The following is a 26,295-nucleotide window of genomic DNA, read 5'->3' on the forward strand; positions in this document are numbered from 1 at the left end:
AAGGGGTCTCGGGTGCTTTGATGGGCGTACAGCGCTGCTGCCTGCCACCAGCTGATAACCGAGCTAACCCAGAGTCCATCCCCACATCACATGAACTTATATCGAAGATCATTTTACTAACAGAGAAAAATCCCACGGTTTCCCGTCCTGAGCAGAGATATGGCTGGATGAGCTGACGTCACCTGGTTTGGAACTGCTGCTAAGATGCTTGAATCAAAGTCAAGTCTCTTGTATTTCAATTTCATTAAAATATTTTCTGAGACTTATTTCTGTGTTTCTGGATGCTGCAGCATAGAACTGTACTGTCCAGACCTTAACACATCATATCTCCATGGAAGTCAAGCAGCCTGTGTATATACAGATACCTGCTGGTTGTTCCTGAACAACCCCTCTGGTTCCCAATCACCCCCCTGGTTCTTCAGGAACAACATAATGTCCATTCACTCGGCTGGACTGGTGACAGTGTAAAGAGTCAACGTGTGGATGTGTTCAGCAGCGTCTGACCTCCTGCTGCTGTCGATGCGAAGCTGGTGGGTGATGATTTTCCATCCAGATGAGATAAGAGCAAAGCGGGAATGGAACAATAAGGCTGCCAGCTGCTGCTATCAACTGTATGATGACCTCCAGGATGCAACAAAAAGGTCATTTGCATCCTAACAGATGGTTTATGCCGTCAGCAGTTGACAAACACAGGCCCAAACCGAGGAGGTTTGATGATCAGGAGCTGTCAGCCAGATGCAGAAGTCCCATCCATTAAGACAATCCAACATGGAGGGTCTGGAGGAAGTTCAGGATGAAATGAAAACCCATGTTAAATGTAAAATTTATTTAGGAGAAAAGGAACTGGATGGATGATGGATGGATGGATGAATGATAGATGGATCATGGATGGATGGATGATGGATGAATGATAGATGGATGAATGATGGATGGATAATGGCTGGATGGATGATGGATGGATGGATGGATGATGGATGGATGGATGAATGATAGATGGATCATGGATGGATGGATGATGGATGAATGATAGATGGATGAATGATGGATGGATAATGGCTGGATGGATGATGGATGAATGGATGGATGGATGGATGGATGGATGGATGATGGATGGATGGATGAATGATGGATGGATGAAGGATGATGGATGGATGGATGAATGGATGATTGATGGATGGATGATGGATGGATGGATGATAGGTGGATGAAGGATGATGGATGGATGGATGGATGAATGGATGATGGATGGATGGATGGATGGATGATAGATGGATGGATGAATGGATGATGGATGGATGGATGGATGGATGAATGGATGATGGATGGATGGATGGATGAATGGATGGATGATAGATGGATGGATGATAGGTGGATGGATGGATAGATGAATGGATGATTGATGGATGGATGATGGATGGTTGATAGATGGATGAATGATGGGTGGATGATGATAGGTGGATGATGTTAAGAATGGATGGATGGATGATGGATGATTGGTTGGATGGATGATAGATGGATGATGGATGGATGGATGGATGGATGATGGCTGTATGATGGATGATGGATGATTGGTTGGATGGATGATAGATGGATGATGGATGGATGGATGGATGCATGATGGATGATGGATGGATGATAGATGGATTATGGATGGATGGATGGATGAATGGATTCGATGGATGGATGATGTATAGATGGATGGATGGATGATGGATGAATGATAGATGGATTATGGATGGATGGATGGATGATGGATGAATGGATGGATGGTTGATGGATGAATGATAGATGGATGAATGATGGATGGATGGATGGATGATGGATAGATGGATGAATGGATGATTGATGGATGGATGATGGCTGGATGACGGGTGGATGATAAATGAATGATGGGTGGATGACGGGTGGATGATAGATGGATGATGGGTGGAGGACGGGTAGATGACGGGTGGATGATAGATGAATGATGGGTGGATGACGGGTAGATGACGGGTGGATGATAGATGAATGATGGGTGGATGACGGGTGGATGATAGATGGATGATAGGTGGAGGACGGGTGGATGACGGGTGGATGATAGATGGATGACGGGTGGATGATAGATGGATGATGGGTGGATGACGGGTGGATGATAGATGGATGATGGGTGGAGTACGGGTGGATGACGGGTGGATGATAGATGGATGATGGGTGGTTGATAGATGAATGATGGGTGGATGATAGATGGATGACAGATGGATGATGGGTGGATGACGGGTGGATGATAGATGGATGATGGGTGGATAACGGGTGGATGATGGGTTGATGATAGGTGGATGATGCGTGGAGGACGGGTGGATGATAGATGGATGACGGGTGGATGACGGGTGGATGATAGATGGATGATGGGTGGATGATGGGTGGATGATGGGTGGATGATAGGTGGATGATGCGTGGAGGACGGGTGGATGATAGATGGATGACGGGTGGATGATGGGTTGATGATAGATGGATGATGGGTGGATGACAGGTGGATGATAGATGGATGATGGGTGGATGAAAAGTGGCTGACAGGTGGATGATAGATGGATGATGGGTGGAGGACGGGTGGCTGACGGGTGGATGATAGATGGATGACGGGTGGATGACGGGTTGATGATTGATGGATGATGGGTGGATGACGGGTGGATGATAGATGGATGATGGGTGGATGACGGGTGGATGATAGATGGATGATGGGTGGCTGACGGGTAGATGATAGATGGATGATGGGTGGATGACGGGTGGATGATAGAAAGATGATGGGTGGATGATAGATGGATGATGGGTGGATGATAGATGGATGATGGGTGGATGACGGGTGGCTGATAAATGGATGATGGGTGGATGACGGGTGGATGATAGATGGATGACAGATGGATGATGGGTGGATGACGGGTCGATGATAGATGGATGACGGGTCGATGATAGATGGATGACAGATGGATGATGGGTGGAGGACGGGTGGATGATAGATGAATGATGGGTGGATGACGGGTGAATGATAGATGGATGACAGATGGATGATGGGTGGAGGACGGGTGGATGAAAGATGAATGATGGGTGGATGACGGGTGGATGATAGATGAATGATGGGTGGATGACGGGTGGATGATAGATGGATGATATATGGATGATGGGTGGAGGACGGATAGATGATGGGTGGCTGACGGGTGGATGATAGATGAATGATGGGTGGATGACGGGTGGATGATAGGTGGAGGACGGGTGGATGATGGGTGGATGAAGGGTGGATGATGGTGAATGACGGGTGGATGATGGATGAATGATGGGTGGATGAAGGGTGGATGATAGATGAATTATGGGTGGATGATGGGTGGATGACGGATGGATGATGGGTGAATGACGGGTGGATGATAGATGGATGATGGGTGGATGACGGGTGGTTGATAGATGAATGATGGGTGGATGACGGGTGGATGATAGATGGATGACAGGTGGATGATAGATGGATGATGGGTGGATGATAGATGGATGATGGGTGGATGACGGGTGGATGATAGATGGATGATGGGTGGAGTACGGGTGGATGACGGGTGGCTGACGGGTGGATGATAGATGGATGATGTTTGGATGACGGGTGGATGATAGATGGATGACGGGTGGTTGATAGATGAATGATGGGTGGATGATAGATGGATGACAGATGGATGATGGGTGGATGACGGGTGGATGATAGATGGACGATGGGTGGATAACGGGTGGATGATGGGTTGATGATAGGTGGATGATGCGTGGAGGACGGGTGGATGATAGATGGATGACGGGTGGATGATAGATGGATGATGGGTGGAGTACGGGTGGATGACGGGTGGCTGACGGGTGGATGATAGATGGATGATGTTTGGATGATAGATGGATGATGGGTGGTTGATAGATGAATGATGGGTGGATGATAGATGGATGACAGATGGATGATGGGTGGATGACGGGTGGATGATAGATGGATGATGGGTGGATAACGGGTGGATGATGGGTTGATGATAGGTGGATGATGCGTGGAGGACGGGTGGATGATAGATGGATGACGGGTGGATGATGGGTTGATGATAGGTGGATGATCCGTGGAGGACGGGTGGATGATAGATGAATGATAGGTGGATGACGGGTGGATGATGGGTTGATGAGAGGTGGATGCTGCGTGGAGGATGGGTGGATGATAGATGGATGATGGGTGAATGACGGGTGGATGATAGATGGATGATGGGTGGATGACAGGTGGATGATAGATGGATGATGGGTGGATGACGGGAGGGTGATAGATGGATGATGGGTGGATGAAAAGTGGCTGACAGGTGGATGATAGATGGATGATGGGTGGAGGACGGGTGGCTGACGGGTGGATGATAGATGGATGACGGGTGGATGACGGATGGATGATTGATGGATGATGGGTGGATGACGGGTGGATGATAGATGGATGACGGGTGGATAATAGATGGATGATGGGTGGATGACGGGTGGATGATAGATGGATGATGGGTGGATGACGGGTGGCTGACGGGTAGATGATAGATGGATGATGGGTGGATGACGGGTGGATGATAGAAAGATGATGGGTGGATGATAGATGGATGATGGGTGGATGATAGATGGATGATGGGTGGATGACGGGTGGCTGATAAATGGATGATGGGTGGATGACGGGTGGATGATAGATGGATGACAGATGAATGATGGGTGGATGACGGGTCGATGATAGATGGATGACGGGTCGATGATAGATGGATGACAGATGGATGATGGGTGGAGGACGGGTGGATGATAGATGAATGATGGGTGGATGACGGGTGAATGATAGATGGATGACAGATGGATGATGGGTGGAGGACGGGTGGATGAAAGATGAATGATGGGTGGATGACGGGTGGATGATAGATGAATGATGGTTGGATGACGGGTGGATGATAGATGGATGATGGGTGGAGGACGGATAGATGATGGGTGGCTGACGGGTGGATGATAGATGAATGATGGGTGGATGACGGGTGGATGATAGATGGATGATAGGTGGAGGACGGGTGGATGATGGGTGGATGATAGATGGATGATGGGTGGATGAAGGGTGGATGATGGTGAATGACGGGTGGATGATGGATGAATGATGGGTGGATGAAGGGTGGATGATAGATGAATTATGGGTGGATGACAGGTGGATGATGGGTGGATGACGGATGGATGATGGGTGAATGACGGGTGGATGATAGATGGATGATGGGTGGATGACGGGTGGATGATAGATGGATGACAGGTGGATGATAGATGGATGATGGGTGGATGATAGATGGATGATGGGTGGATGATAGATGGATGATGGGTGGAGTACGGGTGGATGACGGGTGGCTGACGGGTGGATGATAGATGGATGATGTTTGGATGACGGGTGGATGATAGATGGATGATGGGTGGATGACAGATGGATGATGGGTGGATGACGGGTGGATGATAGATGGATGATGGGTGGATAACGGGTGGATGATGGGTTGATGATAGGTGGATGATGCGTGGAGGACGGGTGGATGATAGATGGATGACGGGTGGATGATGGGTTGATGAGAGGTGGATGCTGCGTGGAGGATGGGTGGATGATAGATGGATGATGGGTGAATGACGGGTGGATGATAGATGGATGATGGGTGGATGACAGGTGGATGATAGATGGATGATGGGTGGATGACGGGAGGGTGATAGATGGATGATGAGTGGATGAAAAGTGGCTGACAGGTGGATGATAGATGGATGATGGGTGGAGGACGGGTGGCTGACGGGTGGATGATAGATGGATGACGGGTGGATGATTGATGGATGATGGGTGGATGACGGGTGGATGATAGATGGATGACGGGTGGATGATAGATGGATGATGGGTGGATGACGGGTGGATGATAGATGGATGATGGGTGGATGATAGATGGATGATGGGTGGATGACGGGTGGCTGACGGGTGGCTGACGGGTAGATGATAGATGGATGATGGGTGGATGACGGGTGGATGATAGAAAGATGATGGGTGGATGATAGATGGATGATGGGTGGATGATAGATGGATGATGGGTGGATGACGGGTGGCTGATAAATGGATGATGGGTGGATGACGGGTGGATGATAGATGGATGATGGGTGGATGACGGGTCGATGATAGATGGATGACGGGTCGATGATAGATGGATGACAGATAGATAATGGGTGGAGGACGGGTGGATGATAGATGAATGATGGGTGGATGACGGGTGAATGATAGATGGATGACAGATGGATGATGGGTGGAGGACGGGTGGATGAAAGATGAATGATGGGTGGATGATAGATGAATGATGGGTGGATGACGGGTGGATGATAGATGGATGATGGGTGGAGGACGGATAGATGATGGGTGGCTGACGGGTGGATGATAGATGAATGATGGGTGGATGACGGGTGGATGATAGATGGATGATAGGTGGAGGACGGGTGGATGACGGGTGGATGATAGATGGATGATGGGTGGATGAAGGGTGGATGATGGGTGGATGAAGGGTGGATGATAGATGAATTATGGGTGGATGACAGATGGATGATGGGTGGATGACGGGTGGTTGATAGATGAATTATGGGTGGATGACGGGTGGATGATAGATGGATGACAGATGGATGATGGGTGGAGGACGGGTGGATGACGGGTGGATGATAGATGAATGATGGTTGGATGACGGGTGGATGACAGATGGATGACGGGTGGAGGACGGGTGGATGACAGGTGGATGATGGGTGGATGATGGGTGGATGATAGGTGGATGATGCGTGGAGGACGGGTGGATGATAGATGGATGATGGGTGGTTGATAGATGGATGACAGATGGATGACGGGTGGAGGACGGGTGGATGATAGGTGGATGATGGGTGGATGACGGGTGGATGATAGATGGATGATGGGTGGATGACGGGTGGATGATGGGTTGATGATAGGTGGATGATGCGTGGAGGACGGGTCGATGATAGATGGATGATAGGTGGATGACGGGTGGATGATGGGTTGATGATAGGTGGAGGACGGGTCGATGATAGATGGATGATGGGTGGAGGACGGATAGATGATGGGTGGCTGACGGGTGGATGATAGATGAATGATGGGTGGATGACGGGTGGATGATAGATGGATGATAGGTGGAGGACGGGTGGATGACGGGTGGATGATGGTGAATGACGGGTGGATGATGGATGAATGATGGGTGGATGAAGGGTGGTTGATAGATGAATGATGGGTGGATGACGGGTGGATGACGGGTGGATGATAGATGGATGATGGGTGGATGAAGGGTGGTTGATAGATGAATGACGGGTGGATGACGGGTGGATGACAGATGGATGATGGGTGGATGACGGGTGGATGATGGGTTGATGATAGGTGGATGATGGGTGAATGACGGGTGGATGATAGATGGATGATGGGTGGATGACAGGTGGATGATAGATGGATGATGGGTGGATGACGGGAGGGTGATAGATGGATGATGAGTGGATGAAAAGTGGCTGACAGGTGGATGATAGATGGATGACGGGTGGATGATAGATGGATGATGGGTGGATGACGGGTGGATAATAGATGGATGACGGGTGGCTGATAAATGGATGATGGGTGGATGACGGGTGGATGATAGATGGATGACGGGTGGATGATAGATGGATGACGGGTGGATGATAGAAAGATGATGGGTGGATGATAGATGGATGATGGGTGGATGACGGGTGGCTGATAAATGGATGATGGGTGGATGACGGGTGGATGATAGATGGATGACAGATGGATGATGGGTGGATGACGGGTCGATGATAGATGGATGACGGGTCGATGATAGATGGATGACAGATGGATGATGGGTGGAGGACGGGTGGATGATAGATGAATGATGGGTGGATGACAGGTGGATGATGGGTGGATGACGGATGGATGATGGGTGAATGACGGGTGGATGATAGATGGATGATGGGTGGATGACGGGTGGTTGATAGATGAATGATGGGTGGATGACGGGTGGATGATAGATGAATGATGGGTGGATGACGGGTGGATGATAGATGGATGATGGGTGGATGACGGGTGGATGATGGGTTGATGATAGGTGGATGATGCGTGGAGGACGGGTCGATGATAGATGGATGACGGGTGGATGATAGATGGATGATAGATGGATGATAGATGGATGATGGGTGGAGGACGGATAGATGATGGGTGGCTGACGGGTGGATGATAGATGAATGATGGGTGGATGACGGGTGGATGATAGATGGATGATAGGTGGAGGACGGGTGGATGATAGATGGATGATGGGTGGATGAAGGGTGGATGATGGTGAATGACGGGTGGATGATGGATGAATGATGGGTGGATGAAGGGTGGATGATAGATGAATTATGGGTGGATGACAGGTGGATGATGGGTGGATGACGGATGGATGATGGGTGAATGACGGGTGGATGATAGATGGATGATGGGTGGATGATAGATGGATGATGGGTGGTTGATAGATGAATGATGGGTGGATGATAGATGGATGACAGGTGGATGATAGATGGATGATGGGTGGATGATAGATGGATGATGGGTGGATGACGGGTGGATGATAGATGGATGATGGGTGGAGTACGGGTGGATGACGGGTGGCTGACGGGTGGATGATAGATGGATGATGTTTGGATGACGGGTGGATGATAGATGGATGATGGGTGGTTGATAGATGAATGATGGGTGGATGATAGATGGATGACAGATGGATGATGGGTGGATGACGGGTGGATGATAGATGGATGATGGGTGGATAACGGGTGGATGATGGGTTGATGATAGGTGGATGATGCGTGGAGGACGGGTGGATGATAGATGGATGACGGGTGGATGATGGGTTGATGATAGGTGGATGATCCGTGGAGGACGGGTGGATGATAGATGAATGATAGGTGGATGACGGGTGGATGATGGGTTGATGAGAGGTGGATGCTGCGTGGAGGATGGGTGGATGATAGATGGATGATGGGTGAATGACGGGTGGATGATAGATGGATGATGGGTGGATGACAGGTGGATGATAGATGGATGATGGGTGGATGACGGGAGGGTGATAGATGGATGATGGGTGGATGAAAAGTGGCTGACAGGTGGATGATAGATGGATGATGGGTGGAGGACGGGTGGCTGACGGGTGGATGATAGATGGATGACGGGTGGATGACGGATGGATGATTGATGGATGATGGGTGGATGACGGGTGGATGATAGATGGATGACGGGTGGATAATAGATGGATGATGGGTGGATGACGGGTGGATGATAGATGGATGATGGGTGGATGACGGGTGGCTGACGGGTAGATGATAGATGGATGATGGGTGGATGACGGGTGGATGATAGAAAGATGATGGGTGGATGATAGATGGATGATGGGTGGATGATAGATGGATGATGGGTGGATGACGGGTGGCTGATAAATGGATGATGGGTGGATGACGGGTGGATGATAGATGGATGACAGATGAATGATGGGTGGATGACGGGTCGATGATAGATGGATGACGGGTCGATGATAGATGGATGACAGATGGATGATGGGTGGAGGACGGGTGGATGATAGATGAATGATGGGTGGATGACGGGTGAATGATAGATGGATGACAGATGGATGATGGGTGGAGGACGGGTGGATGAAAGATGAATGATGGGTGGATGACGGGTGGATGATAGATGAATGATGGTTGGATGACGGGTGGATGATAGATGGATGATGGGTGGAGGACGGATAGATGATGGGTGGCTGACGGGTGGATGATAGATGAATGATGGGTGGATGACGGGTGGATGATAGATGGATGATAGGTGGAGGACGGGTGGATGATGGGTGGATGATAGATGGATGATGGGTGGATGAAGGGTGGATGATGGTGAATGACGGGTGGATGATGGATGAATGATGGGTGGATGAAGGGTGGATGATAGATGAATTATGGGTGGATGACAGGTGGATGATGGGTGGATGACGGATGGATGATGGGTGAATGACGGGTGGATGATAGATGGATGATGGGTGGATGACGGGTGGATGATAGATGGATGACAGGTGGATGATAGATGGATGATGGGTGGATGATAGATGGATGATGGGTGGATGATAGATGGATGATGGGTGGAGTACGGGTGGATGACGGGTGGCTGACGGGTGGATGATAGATGGATGATGTTTGGATGACGGGTGGATGATAGATGGATGATGGGTGGATGACAGATGGATGATGGGTGGATGACGGGTGGATGATAGATGGATGATGGGTGGATAACGGGTGGATGATGGGTTGATGATAGGTGGATGATGCGTGGAGGACGGGTGGATGATAGATGGATGACGGGTGGATGATGGGTTGATGAGAGGTGGATGCTGCGTGGAGGATGGGTGGATGATAGATGGATGATGGGTGAATGACGGGTGGATGATAGATGGATGATGGGTGGATGACAGGTGGATGATAGATGGATGATGGGTGGATGACGGGAGGGTGATAGATGGATGATGAGTGGATGAAAAGTGGCTGACAGGTGGATGATAGATGGATGATGGGTGGAGGACGGGTGGCTGACGGGTGGATGATAGATGGATGACGGGTGGATGATTGATGGATGATGGGTGGATGACGGGTGGATGATAGATGGATGACGGGTGGATGATAGATGGATGATGGGTGGATGACGGGTGGATGATAGATGGATGATGGGTGGATGATAGATGGATGATGGGTGGATGACGGGTGGCTGACGGGTGGCTGACGGGTAGATGATAGATGGATGATGGGTGGATGACGGGTGGATGATAGAAAGATGATGGGTGGATGATAGATGGATGATGGGTGGATGATAGATGGATGATGGGTGGATGACGGGTGGCTGATAAATGGATGATGGGTGGATGACGGGTGGATGATAGATGGATGATGGGTGGATGACGGGTCGATGATAGATGGATGACGGGTCGATGATAGATGGATGACAGATAGATAATGGGTGGAGGACGGGTGGATGATAGATGAATGATGGGTGGATGACGGGTGAATGATAGATGGATGACAGATGGATGATGGGTGGAGGACGGGTGGATGAAAGATGAATGATGGGTGGATGATAGATGAATGATGGGTGGATGACGGGTGGATGATAGATGGATGATGGGTGGAGGACGGATAGATGATGGGTGGCTGACGGGTGGATGATAGATGAATGATGGGTGGATGACGGGTGGATGATAGATGGATGATAGGTGGAGGACGGGTGGATGACGGGTGGATGATAGATGGATGATGGGTGGATGAAGGGTGGATGATGGGTGGATGAAGGGTGGATGATAGATGAATTATGGGTGGATGACAGATGGATGATGGGTGGATGACGGGTGGTTGATAGATGAATTATGGGTGGATGACGGGTGGATGATAGATGGATGACAGATGGATGATGGGTGGAGGACGGGTGGATGACGGGTGGATGATAGATGAATGATGGTTGGATGACGGGTGGATGACAGATGGATGACGGGTGGAGGACGGGTGGATGACAGGTGGATGATGGGTGGATGATGGGTGGATGATAGGTGGATGATGCGTGGAGGACGGGTGGATGATAGATGGATGATGGGTGGTTGATAGATGGATGACAGATGGATGACGGGTGGAGGACGGGTGGATGATAGGTGGATGATGGGTGGATGACGGGTGGATGATAGATGGATGATGGGTGGATGACGGGTGGATGATGGGTTGATGATAGGTGGATGATGCGTGGAGGACGGGTCGATGATAGATGGATGATAGGTGGATGACGGGTGGATGATGGGTTGATGATAGGTGGAGGACGGGTCGATGATAGATGGATGATGGGTGGAGGACGGATAGATGATGGGTGGCTGACGGGTGGATGATAGATGAATGATGGGTGGATGACGGGTGGATGATAGATGGATGATAGGTGGAGGACGGGTGGATGACGGGTGGATGATGGTGAATGACGGGTGGATGATGGATGAATGATGGGTGGATGAAGGGTGGTTGATAGATGAATGATGGGTGGATGACGGGTGGATGACGGGTGGATGATAGATGGATGATGGGTGGATGAAGGGTGGTTGATAGATGAATGACGGGTGGATGACGGGTGGATGACAGATGGATGATGGGTGGATGACGGGTGGATGATGGGTTGATGATAGGTGGATGATGGGTGAATGACGGGTGGATGATAGATGGATGATGGGTGGATGACAGGTGGATGATAGATGGATGATGGGTGGATGACGGGAGGGTGATAGATGGATGATGAGTGGATGAAAAGTGGCTGACAGGTGGATGATAGATGGATGACGGGTGGATGATAGATGGATGATGGGTGGATGACGGGTGGATAATAGATGGATGACGGGTGGCTGATAAATGGATGATGGGTGGATGACGGGTGGATGATAGATGGATGACGGGTGGATGATAGATGGATGACGGGTGGATGATAGAAAGATGATGGGTGGATGATAGATGGATGATGGGTGGATGACGGGTGGCTGATAAATGGATGATGGGTGGATGACGGGTGGATGATAGATGGATGACAGATGGATGATGGGTGGATGACGGGTCGATGATAGATGGATGACGGGTCGATGATAGATGGATGACAGATGGATGATGGGTGGAGGACGGGTGGATGATAGATGAATGATGGGTGGATGACAGGTGGATGATGGGTGGATGACGGATGGATGATGGGTGAATGACGGGTGGATGATAGATGGATGATGGGTGGATGACGGGTGGTTGATAGATGAATGATGGGTGGATGACGGGTGGATGATAGATGAATGATGGGTGGATGACGGGTGGATGATAGATGGATGATGGGTGGATGACGGGTGGATGATGGGTTGATGATAGGTGGATGATGCGTGGAGGACGGGTCGATGATAGATGGATGACGGGTGGATGATAGATGGATGATAGATGGATGATAGATGGATGATGGGTGGAGGACGGATAGATGATGGGTGGCTGACGGGTGGATGATAGATGGATGATAGGTGGAGGACGGGTGGATGATAGATGGATGATGGGTGGATGAAGGGTGGATGATGGTGAATGACGGGTGGATGATGGATGAATGATGGGTGGATGAAGGGTGGATGATAGATGAATTATGGGTGGATGACAGGTGGATGATGGGTGGATGACGGATGGATGATGGGTGAATGACGGGTGGATGATAGATGGATGATGGGTGGATGATAGATGGATGATGGGTGGTTGATAGATGAATGATGGGTGGATGATAGATGGATGACAGGTGGATGATAGATGGATGATGGGTGGATGATAGATGGATGATGGGTGGATGACGGGTGGATGATAGATGGATGATGGGTGGAGTACGGGTGGATGACGGGTGGCTGACGGGTGGATGATAGATGGATGATGTTTGGATGACGGGTGGATGATAGATGGATGATGGGTGGTTGATAGATGAATGATGGGTGGATGATAGATGGATGACAGATGGATGATGGGTGGATGACGGGTGGATGATAGATGGATGATGGGTGGATAACGGGTGGATGATGGGTTGATGATAGGTGGATGATGCGTGGAGGACGGGTGGATGATAGATGGATGACGGGTGGATGATGGGTTGATGATAGGTGGATGATCCGTGGAGGACGGGTGGATGATAGATGAATGATAGGTGGATGACGGGTGGATGATGGGTTGATGAGAGGTGGATGCTGCGTGGAGGATGGGTGGATGATGGGTGAATGACGGGTGGATGATAGATGGATGATGGGTGGATGACAGGTGGATGATAGATGGATGATGGGTGGATGACGGGAGGGTGATAGATGGATGATGAGTGGATGAAAAGTGGCTGACAGGTGGATGATAGATGGATGACGGGTGGATGATAGATGGATGATGGGTGGATGACGGGTGGATAATAGATGGATGACGGGTGGCTGATAAATGGATGATGGGTGGATGACGGGTGGATGATAGATGGATGACGGGTGGATGATAGATGGATGATGGGTGGACAACGGGTGGATGATGGGTTGATGATAGGTGGATGATGCGTGGAGGACGGGTGGATGATAGATGGATGACGGGTGGATGATGGGTTGATGATAGGTGGATGATAGATGGATGACGGGTGGATGATAGAAAGATGATGGGTGGATGATAGAAAGATGATGGGTGGATGATAGATGGATGATGGGTGGATGATAGATGGATGATGGGTGGATGACGGGTGGCTGATAAATGGATGATGGGTGGATGACGGGTGGATGATAGATGGATGACAGATGAATGATGGGTGGATGACGGGTGGATGATAGATGGATGACGGGTGGATGATAGAAAGATGATGGGTGGATGATAGATGGATGATGGGTGGATGATAGATGGATGATGGGTGGATGACGGGTGGCTGATAAATGGATGATGGGTGGATGACGGGTGGATGATAGATGGATGACAGATGGATGATGGGTGGATGACGGGTCGATGATAGATGGATGACGGGTCGATGATAGATGGATGATGAGTGGATGAAAAGTGGCTGACAGGTGGATGATAGATGGATGACGGGTGGATGATAGATGGATGATGGGTGGATGACGGGTGGATAATAGATGGATGACGGGTGGCTGATAAATGGATGATGGGTGGATGACGGGTGGATGATAGATGGATGACGGGTGGATGATAGATGGATGATGGGTGGACAACGGGTGGATGATGGGTTGATGATAGGTGGATGATGCGTGGAGGACGGGTGGATGATAGATGGATGACGGGTGGATGATGGGTTGATGATAGGTGGATGATAGATGGATGACGGGTGGATGATAGAAAGATGATGGGTGGATGATAGAAAGATGATGGGTGGATGATAGATGGATGATGGGTGGATGATAGATGGATGATGGGTGGATGACGGGTGGCTGATAAATGGATGATGGGTGGATGACGGGTGGATGATAGATGGATGACAGATGAATGATGGGTGGATGACGGGTGGATGATAGATGGATGACGGGTGGATGATAGAAAGATGATGGGTGGATGATAGATGGATGATGGGTGGATGATAGATGGATGATGGGTGGATGACGGGTGGCTGATAAATGGATGATGGGTGGATGACGGGTGGATGATAGATGGATGACAGATGGATGATGGGTGGAGGACGGGTGGATGATGGGTGGATGACGGATGGATGATGGGTGAATGACGGGTGGATGATAGATGGATGATGGGTGGATGACGGGTGGTTGATAGATGAATGATGGGTGGATGACGGGTGGATGATAGATGAATGATGGGTGGATGACGGGTGGATGATAGATGGATGATGGGTGGATGACGGGTGGATGATGGGTTGATGATAGGTGGATGATGCGTGGAGGACGGGTCGATGATAGATGGATGATAGGTGGATGACGGGTGGATGATAGATGGATGATAGATGGATGATGGGTGGAGGACGGATAGATGATGGGTGGCTGACGGGTGGATGATAGATGAATGATGGGTGGATGACGGGTGGATGATAGATGGATGATAGGTGGAGGACGGGTGGATGATAGATGGATGATAGGTGGATGAAGGGTGGATGATGGTGAATGACGGGTGGATGATGGATGAATGATGGGTGGATGAAGGGTGGATGATAGATGAATTATGGGTGGATGACAGGTGGATGATGGGTGGATGACGGATGGATGATGGGTGAATGACGGGTGGATGATAGATGGATGATGGGTGGATGACGGGTGGTTGATAGATGAATGATGGGTGGATGACGGGTGGATGATAGATGGATGACAGGTGGATGATAGATGGATGATGGGTGGATGATAGATGAATGATGGGTGGATGACGGGTGGATGATAGATGGATGACAGGTGGATGATAGATGGATGATAGATGGATGATAGATGGATGATGGGTGGATGACGGGTGGATGATAGATGGATGATGTTTGGATGACGGGTGGATGATAGATGGATGATGGGTGGTTGATAGATGAATGATGGGTGGATGATAGATGGATGACAGATGGATGATGGGTGGATGACGGGTGGATGATAGATGGATGATGGGTGGATAACGGGTGGATGATGGGTTGATGATAGGTGGATGATGCGTGGAGGACGGGTGGATGATAGATGGATGACGGGTGGATGATGGGTTGATGATAGGTGGATGATCCGTGGAGGACGGGTGGATGATAGATGAATGATAGGTGGATGACGGGTGGATGATGGGTTGATGAGAGGTGGATGCTGCGTGGAGGATGGGTGGATGATGGGTGAATGACGGGTGGATGATAGATGGATGATGGGTGGATTACAGGTGGATGATAGATGGATGATGGGTGGATGACAGGTGGATGATAGATGGATGATGGGTGGATGACGGGAGGGTGATAGATGGATGATGAGTGGATGAAAAGTGGCTGACAGGTGGATGATAGATGGATGACGGGTGGATGATAGATGGATGATGGGTGGATGACGGGTGGATAATAGATGGATGACGGGTGGATGATAGATGGATGATGGGTGGATGACGGGTGGATAATAGATGGATGACGGGTGGCTGATAAATGGATGATGGGTGGATGACGGGTGGATGATAGATGGATGACGGGTGGATGATAGAAAGATGATGGGTGGATGATAGATGGATGATGGGTGGATGATAGATGGATGATGGGTGGATGACGGGTGGCTGATAAATGGATGATGGGTGGATGACGGGTGGATGATAGATGGATGACAGATGGATGATGGGTGGATGACGGGTCGATGATAGATGGATGACGGGTCGATGATAGATGGATGACAGATGGATGATGGGTGGAGGACGGGTGGATGATAGATGAATGATGGGTGGATGACGGGTGAATGATAGATGGATGACAGATGGATGATGGGTGGAGGACGGGTGGATGAAAGATGAATGATGGGTGGATGACGGGTGGATGATAGATGAATGATGGGTGGATGACGGGTGGATGATAGATGGATGATAGATGGATGATGGGTGGAGGACGGATAGATGATGGGTGGCTGACGGGTGGATGATAGATGAATGATGGGTGGATGATAGATGGATGATAGGTGGAGGACGGGTGGATGACGGGTGGATGATAGATGGATGATGGGTGGATGAAGAGTGGATGATGGGTGGATGAAGGGTGGATGATAGATGAATTATGGGTGAATGACAGATGGATGATAGATGAATGATGGTTGGATGACGGGTGGATGACAGATGGATGACAGGTGGATGATAGATGGATGATGGGTGGATGACGGGTGGATGATAGATGGATGATGGGTGGATGACGGGTGGATGATAGATGGATGATGGGTGGATGACGGGTGGATGATAGATGAATGATGGGTGGAGGACGGGTGGATGACGGGTGGATTATAGATGAATGATGGGTGGATGACGGGTGGATTATAGGTGGATGATAGATGGATGATGGGTGGATGATAGATGGATGATGGGTGGATGACAGGTGGATGATAGATGGATGATGGGTGGTTGATAGATGAATGATGGGTGGATGACGGGTGGATGATAGATGGATGACAGATGGATGATGGGTGGATGACGGGTGGATGATAGATGGATGATGGGTGGATGACGGGTGGATGATAGATGAATGATGGGTGGATGACGGGTGGATTATAGGTGGATGACGGGTGGATGATAGATGGATGATGGGTGGATGACGGGTGGATGATAGATGAATGATGGGTGGATGACGGGTGGATGATAGATGAATGATGGGTGGATGACGGGTGGATTATAGGTGGATGACAGATGGATGATGGGTGGATGACGGGTGGATGATAGATGGATGATGGGTGGATGACGGGTGGATGATAGATGAATGATGGGTGGATGACGGGTGGATTATAGGTGGATGACGGGTGGATGATAGATGGATGATGGGTGGATGACGGGTGGATGCAGACCAGTGATGTTATGATCAGCATATCGTCCTGCCAGACCACCACGGCTGTGAACAGTTCATGTTGAGGAACAAAGCTCTGTACGAGACTCTCCATGTTGCCGAGGCGTTCTCATTCTGTGAAACAGCTCTCCTGTTGTTTGTCTTCTTCCAGCCCTCATCTGTGGTTCAACAACCTGGTCCTCGTTTCAACACATGGTTTCCCTGGCAACCTTCATCATGAGGAGGTCGGCTTTCTGTCCACAAGGTTACTAAACAGAAAATGCTGCATAGAAAATGCCGACACAGCCACACACAGCTCACTGTTACTGGTCGTTACCCAGCTTCCCTCCAGCCAGGTTTCACTTCAGTGTAGCCCTAACCGACCAGTTAGAAGTTTATCCTCATCCACCAGTTAACCCAGTTTATCTGTCCACACACCAGTTAACCCAGTTTATCTGTCTTCACACACCAGTTAACCCAGTTTATCTGTCCACACACCAGTTAACCCAGTTTATCTGTCTTCACACACCAGTTAACCCAGTTTATCTGTCCACACACCAGTTAACCCAGTTTATCTGTCTTCACACACTAGTTAACCCAGTTTATCTGTCCACACACCAGTTAACCCAGTTTATCTGTCCACACACCAGTTAACCCAGTTTATCTGTCCTCACTATCCAGTTAACCCAGTTTATTTGTCCTCACTAACCCGTAAATAACCAGTAAACCCAGTTTATTTGTCCTCACTATCCAGTTAACCCAGTTTTTTTCTCCCCACTAACCAGTAAATAACCAGTAAACCCAGTTTACTTGTCTTCACTATCCAGTTAACCCAGTTTATTTGTCCTCACTAACCAGTAAATAACCAGTAAACCCAGTTTATTTGTCCTCACTAACCAGTAAATAACCAGTAAACCCAGTTTATTTGTCCTCACTATCCAGTTAACCCAGTTTATTTGTCCTCACTATCCAGTTAACCCAGTTTATTTGTCCTCACTAACCAGTAAATAACCAGTAAACCCAGTTTATTTGTCCTTACTATCCAGTTAACCCAGTTTATTTGTCCTCACTAACCAGTAAATAACCAGTAAACCCAGTTTATTTGTCCTCACTATCCAGTTAACCCAGTTTATCTGTCCACACACCAGTTAACCCAGTTTATCTGTCCTCACTCTCCAGTTAACCCAGTTTATTTGTCCTCACTAACCCGTAAATAACCAGTAAACCCAGTTTATTTGTCCTCACTATCCAGTAAACCCAGTTTATTTGTCCTCACTAACCAGTAAATAACCAGTAAACCCAGTTTATTTGTCCTCACTAACCAGTAAATAACCAGTAAACCCAGTTTATTTGTCCTCACTATCCAGTTAACCCAGTTTATTTGTCCTCACTATCCAGTTAACCCAGTTTATTTGTCCTCACTAACCAGTAAATAACCAGTAAACCCAGTTTATTTGTCCTTACTATCCAGTTAACCCAGTTTATTTGTCCTCACTAACCAGTAAATAACCAGTAAACCCAGTTTATTTGTCCTCACTATCCAGTTAACCCAGTTTATCTGTCCACACACCAGTTAACCCAGTTTATCTGTCCTCACTCTCCAGTTAACCCAGTTTATTTGTCCTCACTAACCCGTAAATAACCAGTAAACCCAGTTTATTTGTCCTCACTATCCAGTAAACCCAGTTTATTTGTCCTCACTAACCAGTAAATAACCAGTAAACCCAGTTTATTTGTCCTCACTATCCAGTTAACCCAGTTTATTTGTCCTCACTAACCAGTAAATAACCAGTAAACCCAGTTTATTTGTCCTTACTATCCAGTTAACCCAGTTTATTTGTCCTAACTAACCAGTAAATAACCAGTAAACCCAGTTTATTTGTCCTCACTATCCAGTTAACCCAGTTTATTTGTCCTCACTAACCCGTAAATAACCAGTAAACCCAGTTTTTTTGTCCTCACTATCCAGTTAACCCAGTTTATTTGTCCTCACTAACCAGTAAATAACCAGTAAACCCAGTTTATTTGTCCTCACTATCCAGTTAACCCAGTTTATTTGTCCTCACTAACCAGTAAATAACCAGTAAACCCAGTTTATTTGTCCTCACTATCCAGTTAACCCAGTCTATCTGTCCACACACCAGTGAACCCAGTTTATCTGTCCTCACTCTCCAGTTAACCCAGTTTATTTGTCCTCACTAACCCGTAAATAACCAGTAAACCCAGTTTTTTTTGTCCTCACTATCCAGTTAACCCAGTTTATTTGTCCTCACTAACCAGTAAATAACCAGTAAACCCAGTTTATTTTTCCTCACTATCCAGTTAACCCAGTTTATTTGTCCTCACTAACCAGTAAATAACCAGTAAACCCAGTTTATTTGTCCTCACTATCCAGTTAACCCAGTCTATCTGTCCACACACCAGTGAACCCAGTTTATCTGTCCTCACTCTCCAGTTAACCCAGTTTATTTGTCCTCACTAACCCGTAAATAACCAGTAAACCCAGTTTATTTGTCCTCACTAACCAGTTAACCCAGTTTATTTGTCTTCACTAACCAGTTAACCCAGTTTATCTTTCCACACACCAGTTAACCCAGTTTATCTATCCTCACACCAGTTAACCCAGTTTATTTGTCCTCACTATCCAGTTAACCCAGTTTATTTGTCCTCACTAACCAGTAAATAACCAGTAAACCCAGTTTATTTGTCCTTACTATCCAGTTAACCCAGTTTATTTGTCCTCACTAACCAGTAAATAACCAGTAAACCCAGTTTATTTGTCCTCACTATCCAGTTAACCCAGTTTATCTGTCCACACACCAGTTAACCCAGTTTATCTGTCCTCACTCTCCAGTTAACCCAGTTTATTTGTCCTCACTAACCCGTAAATAACCAGTAAACCCAGTTTATTTGTCCTCACTATCCAGTTAACCCAGTTTATTTGTCCTCACTAACCAGTAAATAACCAGTAAACCCAGTTTATTTGTCCTCACTATCCAGTTAACCCAGTTTATTTGTCCTCACTAACCAGTAAATAACCAGTAAACCCAGTTTATTTGTCCTTACTATCCAGTTAACCCAGTTTATTTGTCCTCACTAACCAGTAAATAACCAGTAAACCCAGTTTATTTGTCCTCACTATCCAGTTAACCCAGTTTATTTGTCCTCACTAACCAGTAAATAACCAGTAAACCCAGTTTTTTTGTCCTCACTATCCAGTTAACCCAGTTTATTTGTCCTCACTAACCAGTAAATAACCAGTAAACCCAGTTTATTTGTCCTCACTATCCAGTTAACCCAGTTTATTTGTCCTCACTAACCCGTAAATAACCAGTAAACCCAGTTTATTTGTCCTCACTATCCAGTTAACCCAGTTTATTTGTCCTCACTAACCAGTAAATAACCAGTAAACCCAGTTTATTTGTCCTCACTATCCAGTTAACCCAGTTTATTTGTCCTCACTAACCAGTAAATAACCAGTAAACCCAGTTTATTTGTCCTTACTATCCAGTTAACCCAGTTTATTTGTCCTCACTAACCAGTAAATAACCAGTAAACCCAGTTTATTTGTCCTCACTATCCAGTTAACCCAGTTTATTTGTCCTCACTAACCAGTAAATAACCAGTAAATCCAGTTTATTTGTCCTCACTATCCAGTTAACCCAGTTTATCTGTCCACACACCAGTTAACCCAGTTTATCTGTCCTCACTCTCCAGTTAACCCAGTTTATTTGTCCTCACTAACCAGTAAATAACCAGTAAACCCAGTTTATTTGTCCTCACTATCCAGTTAACCCAGTTTATTTGTCCACACTAACCAGTAAATAACCAGTAAACCCAGTTTATTTGTCCTCACTATCCAGTTAACCCAGTTTATTTGTCCTCACTAACCAGTAAATAACCAGTAAACCCAGTTTATCTGTCCTCACTAACCAGTTAACCCAGTTTATCTGTCCTCACTAACCAGTAAACCCAGTTTATTTGTCCTCACTAACCAGTAAACCCAGTTTATCTGTCATCACTAACCAGTAAACCCAGTTTATTTTTCCTCACTAACCAGTAAACCCAGTTTATCTGTCCTCACTAACCAGTTAACCCAGTTTATTTGTCTTCACTAACCAGTTAACCCAGTTTATCTTTCCACACACCAGTTAACCCAGTTTATCTGTCCTCACACCAGTTAACCCAGTTTATCTGTCCTCACTATCCAGTTAACCCAGTTTATTTGTCCTCACTAACCAGTAAATAACCAGTAAACCCAGTTTATTTGTCCTCACTATCCAGTTAACCCAGTTTATTTGTCCACACTAACCAGTAAATAACCAGTAAACCCAGTTTATTTGTCCTCACTATCCAGTTAACCCAGTTTATTTGTCCTCACTAACCAGTAAATAACCAGTAAACCCAGTTTATCTGTCCTCACTAACCAGTTAACCCAGTTTATCTGTCCTCACTAACCAGTAAACCCAGTTTATTTGTCCTCACTAACCAGTAAACCCAGTTTATCTGTCTTCACTAACCAGTTAACCCAGTTTATCTTTCCACACACCAGTTAATCCAGTTTATCTGTCCTCACACCAGTTAACCCAGTTTATTTGTCCTCACTATCCAGTTAACCCAGTTTATTTGTCCTCACTAACCAGTAAATAACCAGTAAACCCAGTTTATTTGTCCTCACTATCGAGTTAACCCGGTTTATTTCTCCTCACTAACCAGTAAATAACCAGTAAACCCAGTTTATTTGTCCTTACTATCCAGTTAACCCAGTTTATTTGTCTTCACTAACCAGTTAACCCAGTTTATCTTTCCACACACCAGTTAATCCAGTTTATCTGTCCTCACACCAGTTAACCCAGTTTATTTGTCCTCACTATCCAGTTAACCCAGTTTATTTGTCCTCACTAACCAGTAAATAACCAGTAAACCCAGTTTATTTGTCCTCACTATCGAGTTAACCCGGTTTATTTCTCCTCACTAACCAGTAAATAACCAGTAAACCCAGTTTACTTGTCCTCACTATCCAGTTAACCCAGTTTATTTTTCCTCACTAACCAGTAAATAACCAGTAAACCCAGTTTATTTGTCCTCACTATCCAATTAACCCAGTTTATTTGTCCTCACTAACCAGTAAATAACCAGTAAACCCAGTTTATTTGTCCTCACTATCCAGTTAACCCAGTTTATTTGTCCTCACTAACCAGTAAATAACCAGTAAACCCAGTTTATTTGTCCTCACTATCCAGTTAACCCAGTTTATTTGTCCTCACTAACCAGTAAATAACCAGTAAATCCAGTTTATTTGTCCTCACTATCCAGTTAACCCAGTTTATCTGTCCACACACCAGTTAACCCAGTTTATCTGTCCTCACTCTCCAGTTAACCCAGTTTATTTGTCCTCACTAACCAGTAAATAACCAGTAAACCCAGTTTATTTGTCCTCACTATCCAGTTAACCCAGTTTATTTGTCCACACTAACCAGTAAATAACCAGTAAACCCAGTTTATTTGTCCTCACTATCCAGTTAACCCAGTTTATTTGTCCTCACTAACCAGTAAATAACCAGTAAACCCAGTTTATCTGTCCTCACTAACCAGTTAACCCAGTTTATCTGTCCTCACTAACCAGTAAACCCAGTTTATTTGTCCTCACTAACCAGTAAACCCAGTTTATCTGTCATCACTAACCAGTAAACCCAGTTTATTTTTCCTCACTAACCAGTAAACCCAGTTTATCTGTCCTCACTAACCAGTTAACCCAGTTTATTTGTCTTCACTAACCAGTTAACCCAGTTTATCTTTCCACACACCAGTTAACCCAGTTTATCTGTCCTCACACCAGTTAACCCAGTTTATCTGTCCTCACTATCCAGTTAACCCAGTTTATTTGTCCTCACTAACCAGTAAATAACCAGTAAACCCAGTTTATTTGTCCTCACTATCCAGTTAACCCAGTTTATTTGTCCACACTAACCAGTAAATAACCAGTAAACCCAGTTTATTTGTCCTCACTATCCAGTTAACCCAGTTTATTTGTCCTCACTAACCAGTAAATAACCAGTAAACCCAGTTTATCTGTCCTCACTAACCAGTTAACCCAGTTTATCTGTCCTCACTAACCAGTAAACCCAGTTTATTTGTCCTCACTAACCAGTAAACCCAGTTTATCTGTCTTCACTAACCAGTTAACCCAGTTTATCTTTCCACACACCAGTTAATCCAGTTTATCTGTCCTCACACCAGTTAACCCAGTTTATTTGTCCTCACTATCCAGTTAACCCAGTTTATTTGTCCTCACTAACCAGTAAATAACCAGTAAACCCAGTTTATTTGTCCTCACTATCGAGTTAACCCGGTTTATTTCTCCTCACTAACCAGTAAATAACCAGTAAACCCAGTTTATTTGTCCTTACTATCCAGTTAACCCAGTTTATTTGTCTTCACTAACCAGTTAACCCAGTTTATCTTTCCACACACCAGTTAATCCAGTTTATCTGTCCTCACACCAGTTAACCCAGTTTATTTGTCCTCACTATCCAGTTAACCCAGTTTATTTGTCCTCACTAACCAGTAAATAACCAGTAAACCCAGTTTATTTGTCCTCACTATCGAGTTAACCCGGTTTATTTCTCCTCACTAACCAGTAAATAACCAGTAAACCCAGTTTACTTGTCCTCACTATCCAGTTAACCCAGTTTATTTTTCCTCACTAACCAGTAAATAACCAGTAAACCCAGTTTATTTGTCCTCACTATCCAATTAACCCAGTTTATTTGTCCTCACTAACCAGTAAATAACCAGTAAACCCAGTTTATTTGTCCTCACTATCCAGTTAACCCAGTTTATTTGTCCTCACTAACCAGTAAATAACCAGTAAACCCAGTTTATTTGTCCTCACTATCCAGTTAACCCAGTTTATTTGTCCTCACTAACCAGTAAATAACCAGTAAATCCAGTTTATTTGTCCTCACTATCCAGTTAACCCAGTTTATCTGTCCACACACCAGTTAACCCAGTTTATCTGTCCTCACTCTCCAGTTAACCCAGTTTATTTGTCCTCACTAACCAGTAAATAACCAGTAAACCCAGTTTATTTGTCCTCACTATCCAGTTAACCCAGTTTATTTGTCCACACTAACCAGTAAATAACCAGTAAACCCAGTTTATTTGTCCTCACTATCCAGTTAACCCAGTTTATTTGTCCTCACTAACCAGTAAATAACCAGTAAACCCAGTTTATCTGTCCTCACTAACCAGTTAACCCAGTTTATCTTTCCTCACTAACCAGTAAACCCAGTTTATTTGTCCTCACTAACCAGTAAACCCAGTTTATCTGTCATCACTAACCAGTAAACCCAGTTTATTTTTCCTCACTAACCAGTAAACCCAGTTTATCTGTCCTCACTAACCAGTTAACCCAGTTTATTTGTCTTCACTAACCAGTTAACCCAGTTTATCTTTCCACACACCAGTTAACCCAGTTTATCTGTCCTCACACCAGTTAACCCAGTTTATCTGTCCTCACTATCCAGTTAACCCAGTTTATTTGTCCTCACTAACCAGTAAATAACCAGTAAACCCAGTTTATTTGTCCTCACTATCCAGTTAACCCAGTTTATTTGTCCACACTAACCAGTAAATAACCAGTAAACCCAGTTTATTTGTCCTCACTATCCAGTTAACCCAGTTTATTTGTCCTCACTAACCAGTAAATAACCAGTAAACCCAGTTTATCTGTCCTCACTAACCAGTTAACCCAGTTTATCTGTCCTCACTAACCAGTAAACCCAGTTTATTTGTCCTCACTAACCAGTAAACCCAGTTTATCTGTCTTCACTAACCAGTTAACCCAGTTTATCTTTCCACACACCAGTTAATCCAGTTTATCTGTCCTCACACCAGTTAACCCAGTTTATTTGTCCTCACTATCCAGTTAACCCAGTTTATTTGTCCTCACTAACCAGTAAATAACCAGTAAACCCAGTTTATTTGTCCTCACTATCGAGTTAACCCGGTTTATTTCTCCTCACTAACCAGTAAATAACCAGTAAACCCAGTTTATTTGTCCTTACTATCCAGTTAACCCAGTTTATTTGTCTTCACTAACCAGTTAACCCAGTTTATCTTTCCACACACCAGTTAATCCAGTTTATCTGTCCTCACACCAGTTAACCCAGTTTATTTGTCCTCACTATCCAGTTAACCCAGTTTATTTGTCCTCACTAACCAGT

General features: G+C 46.4%; 1 protein-coding gene across 1 annotated transcript in view; it reads left to right on the top strand.

The window, feature by feature from the left end:
• cfap61 (cilia and flagella associated protein 61) overlaps positions 1-26,295 on the top strand; it is a gene marked incomplete at both ends in the record, with an annotated part of 124,152 nt that overhangs the window by 77,135 nt on the left and 20,722 nt on the right. The window contains one exon of the mRNA XM_079255675.1: positions 18,240-18,332. Coding sequence (XP_079111801.1) covers positions 18,240-18,332 — 93 coding nt within the window. The remainder of the gene's footprint in view (positions 1-18,239; positions 18,333-26,295) is intronic.

The sequence above is a fragment of the Telmatherina bonti genome (genome assembly GCF_933228915.1).
Source record: "Telmatherina bonti genome assembly, chromosome: 16".
Lineage (NCBI taxonomy): Eukaryota > Metazoa > Chordata > Actinopteri > Atheriniformes > Telmatherinidae > Telmatherina > Telmatherina bonti.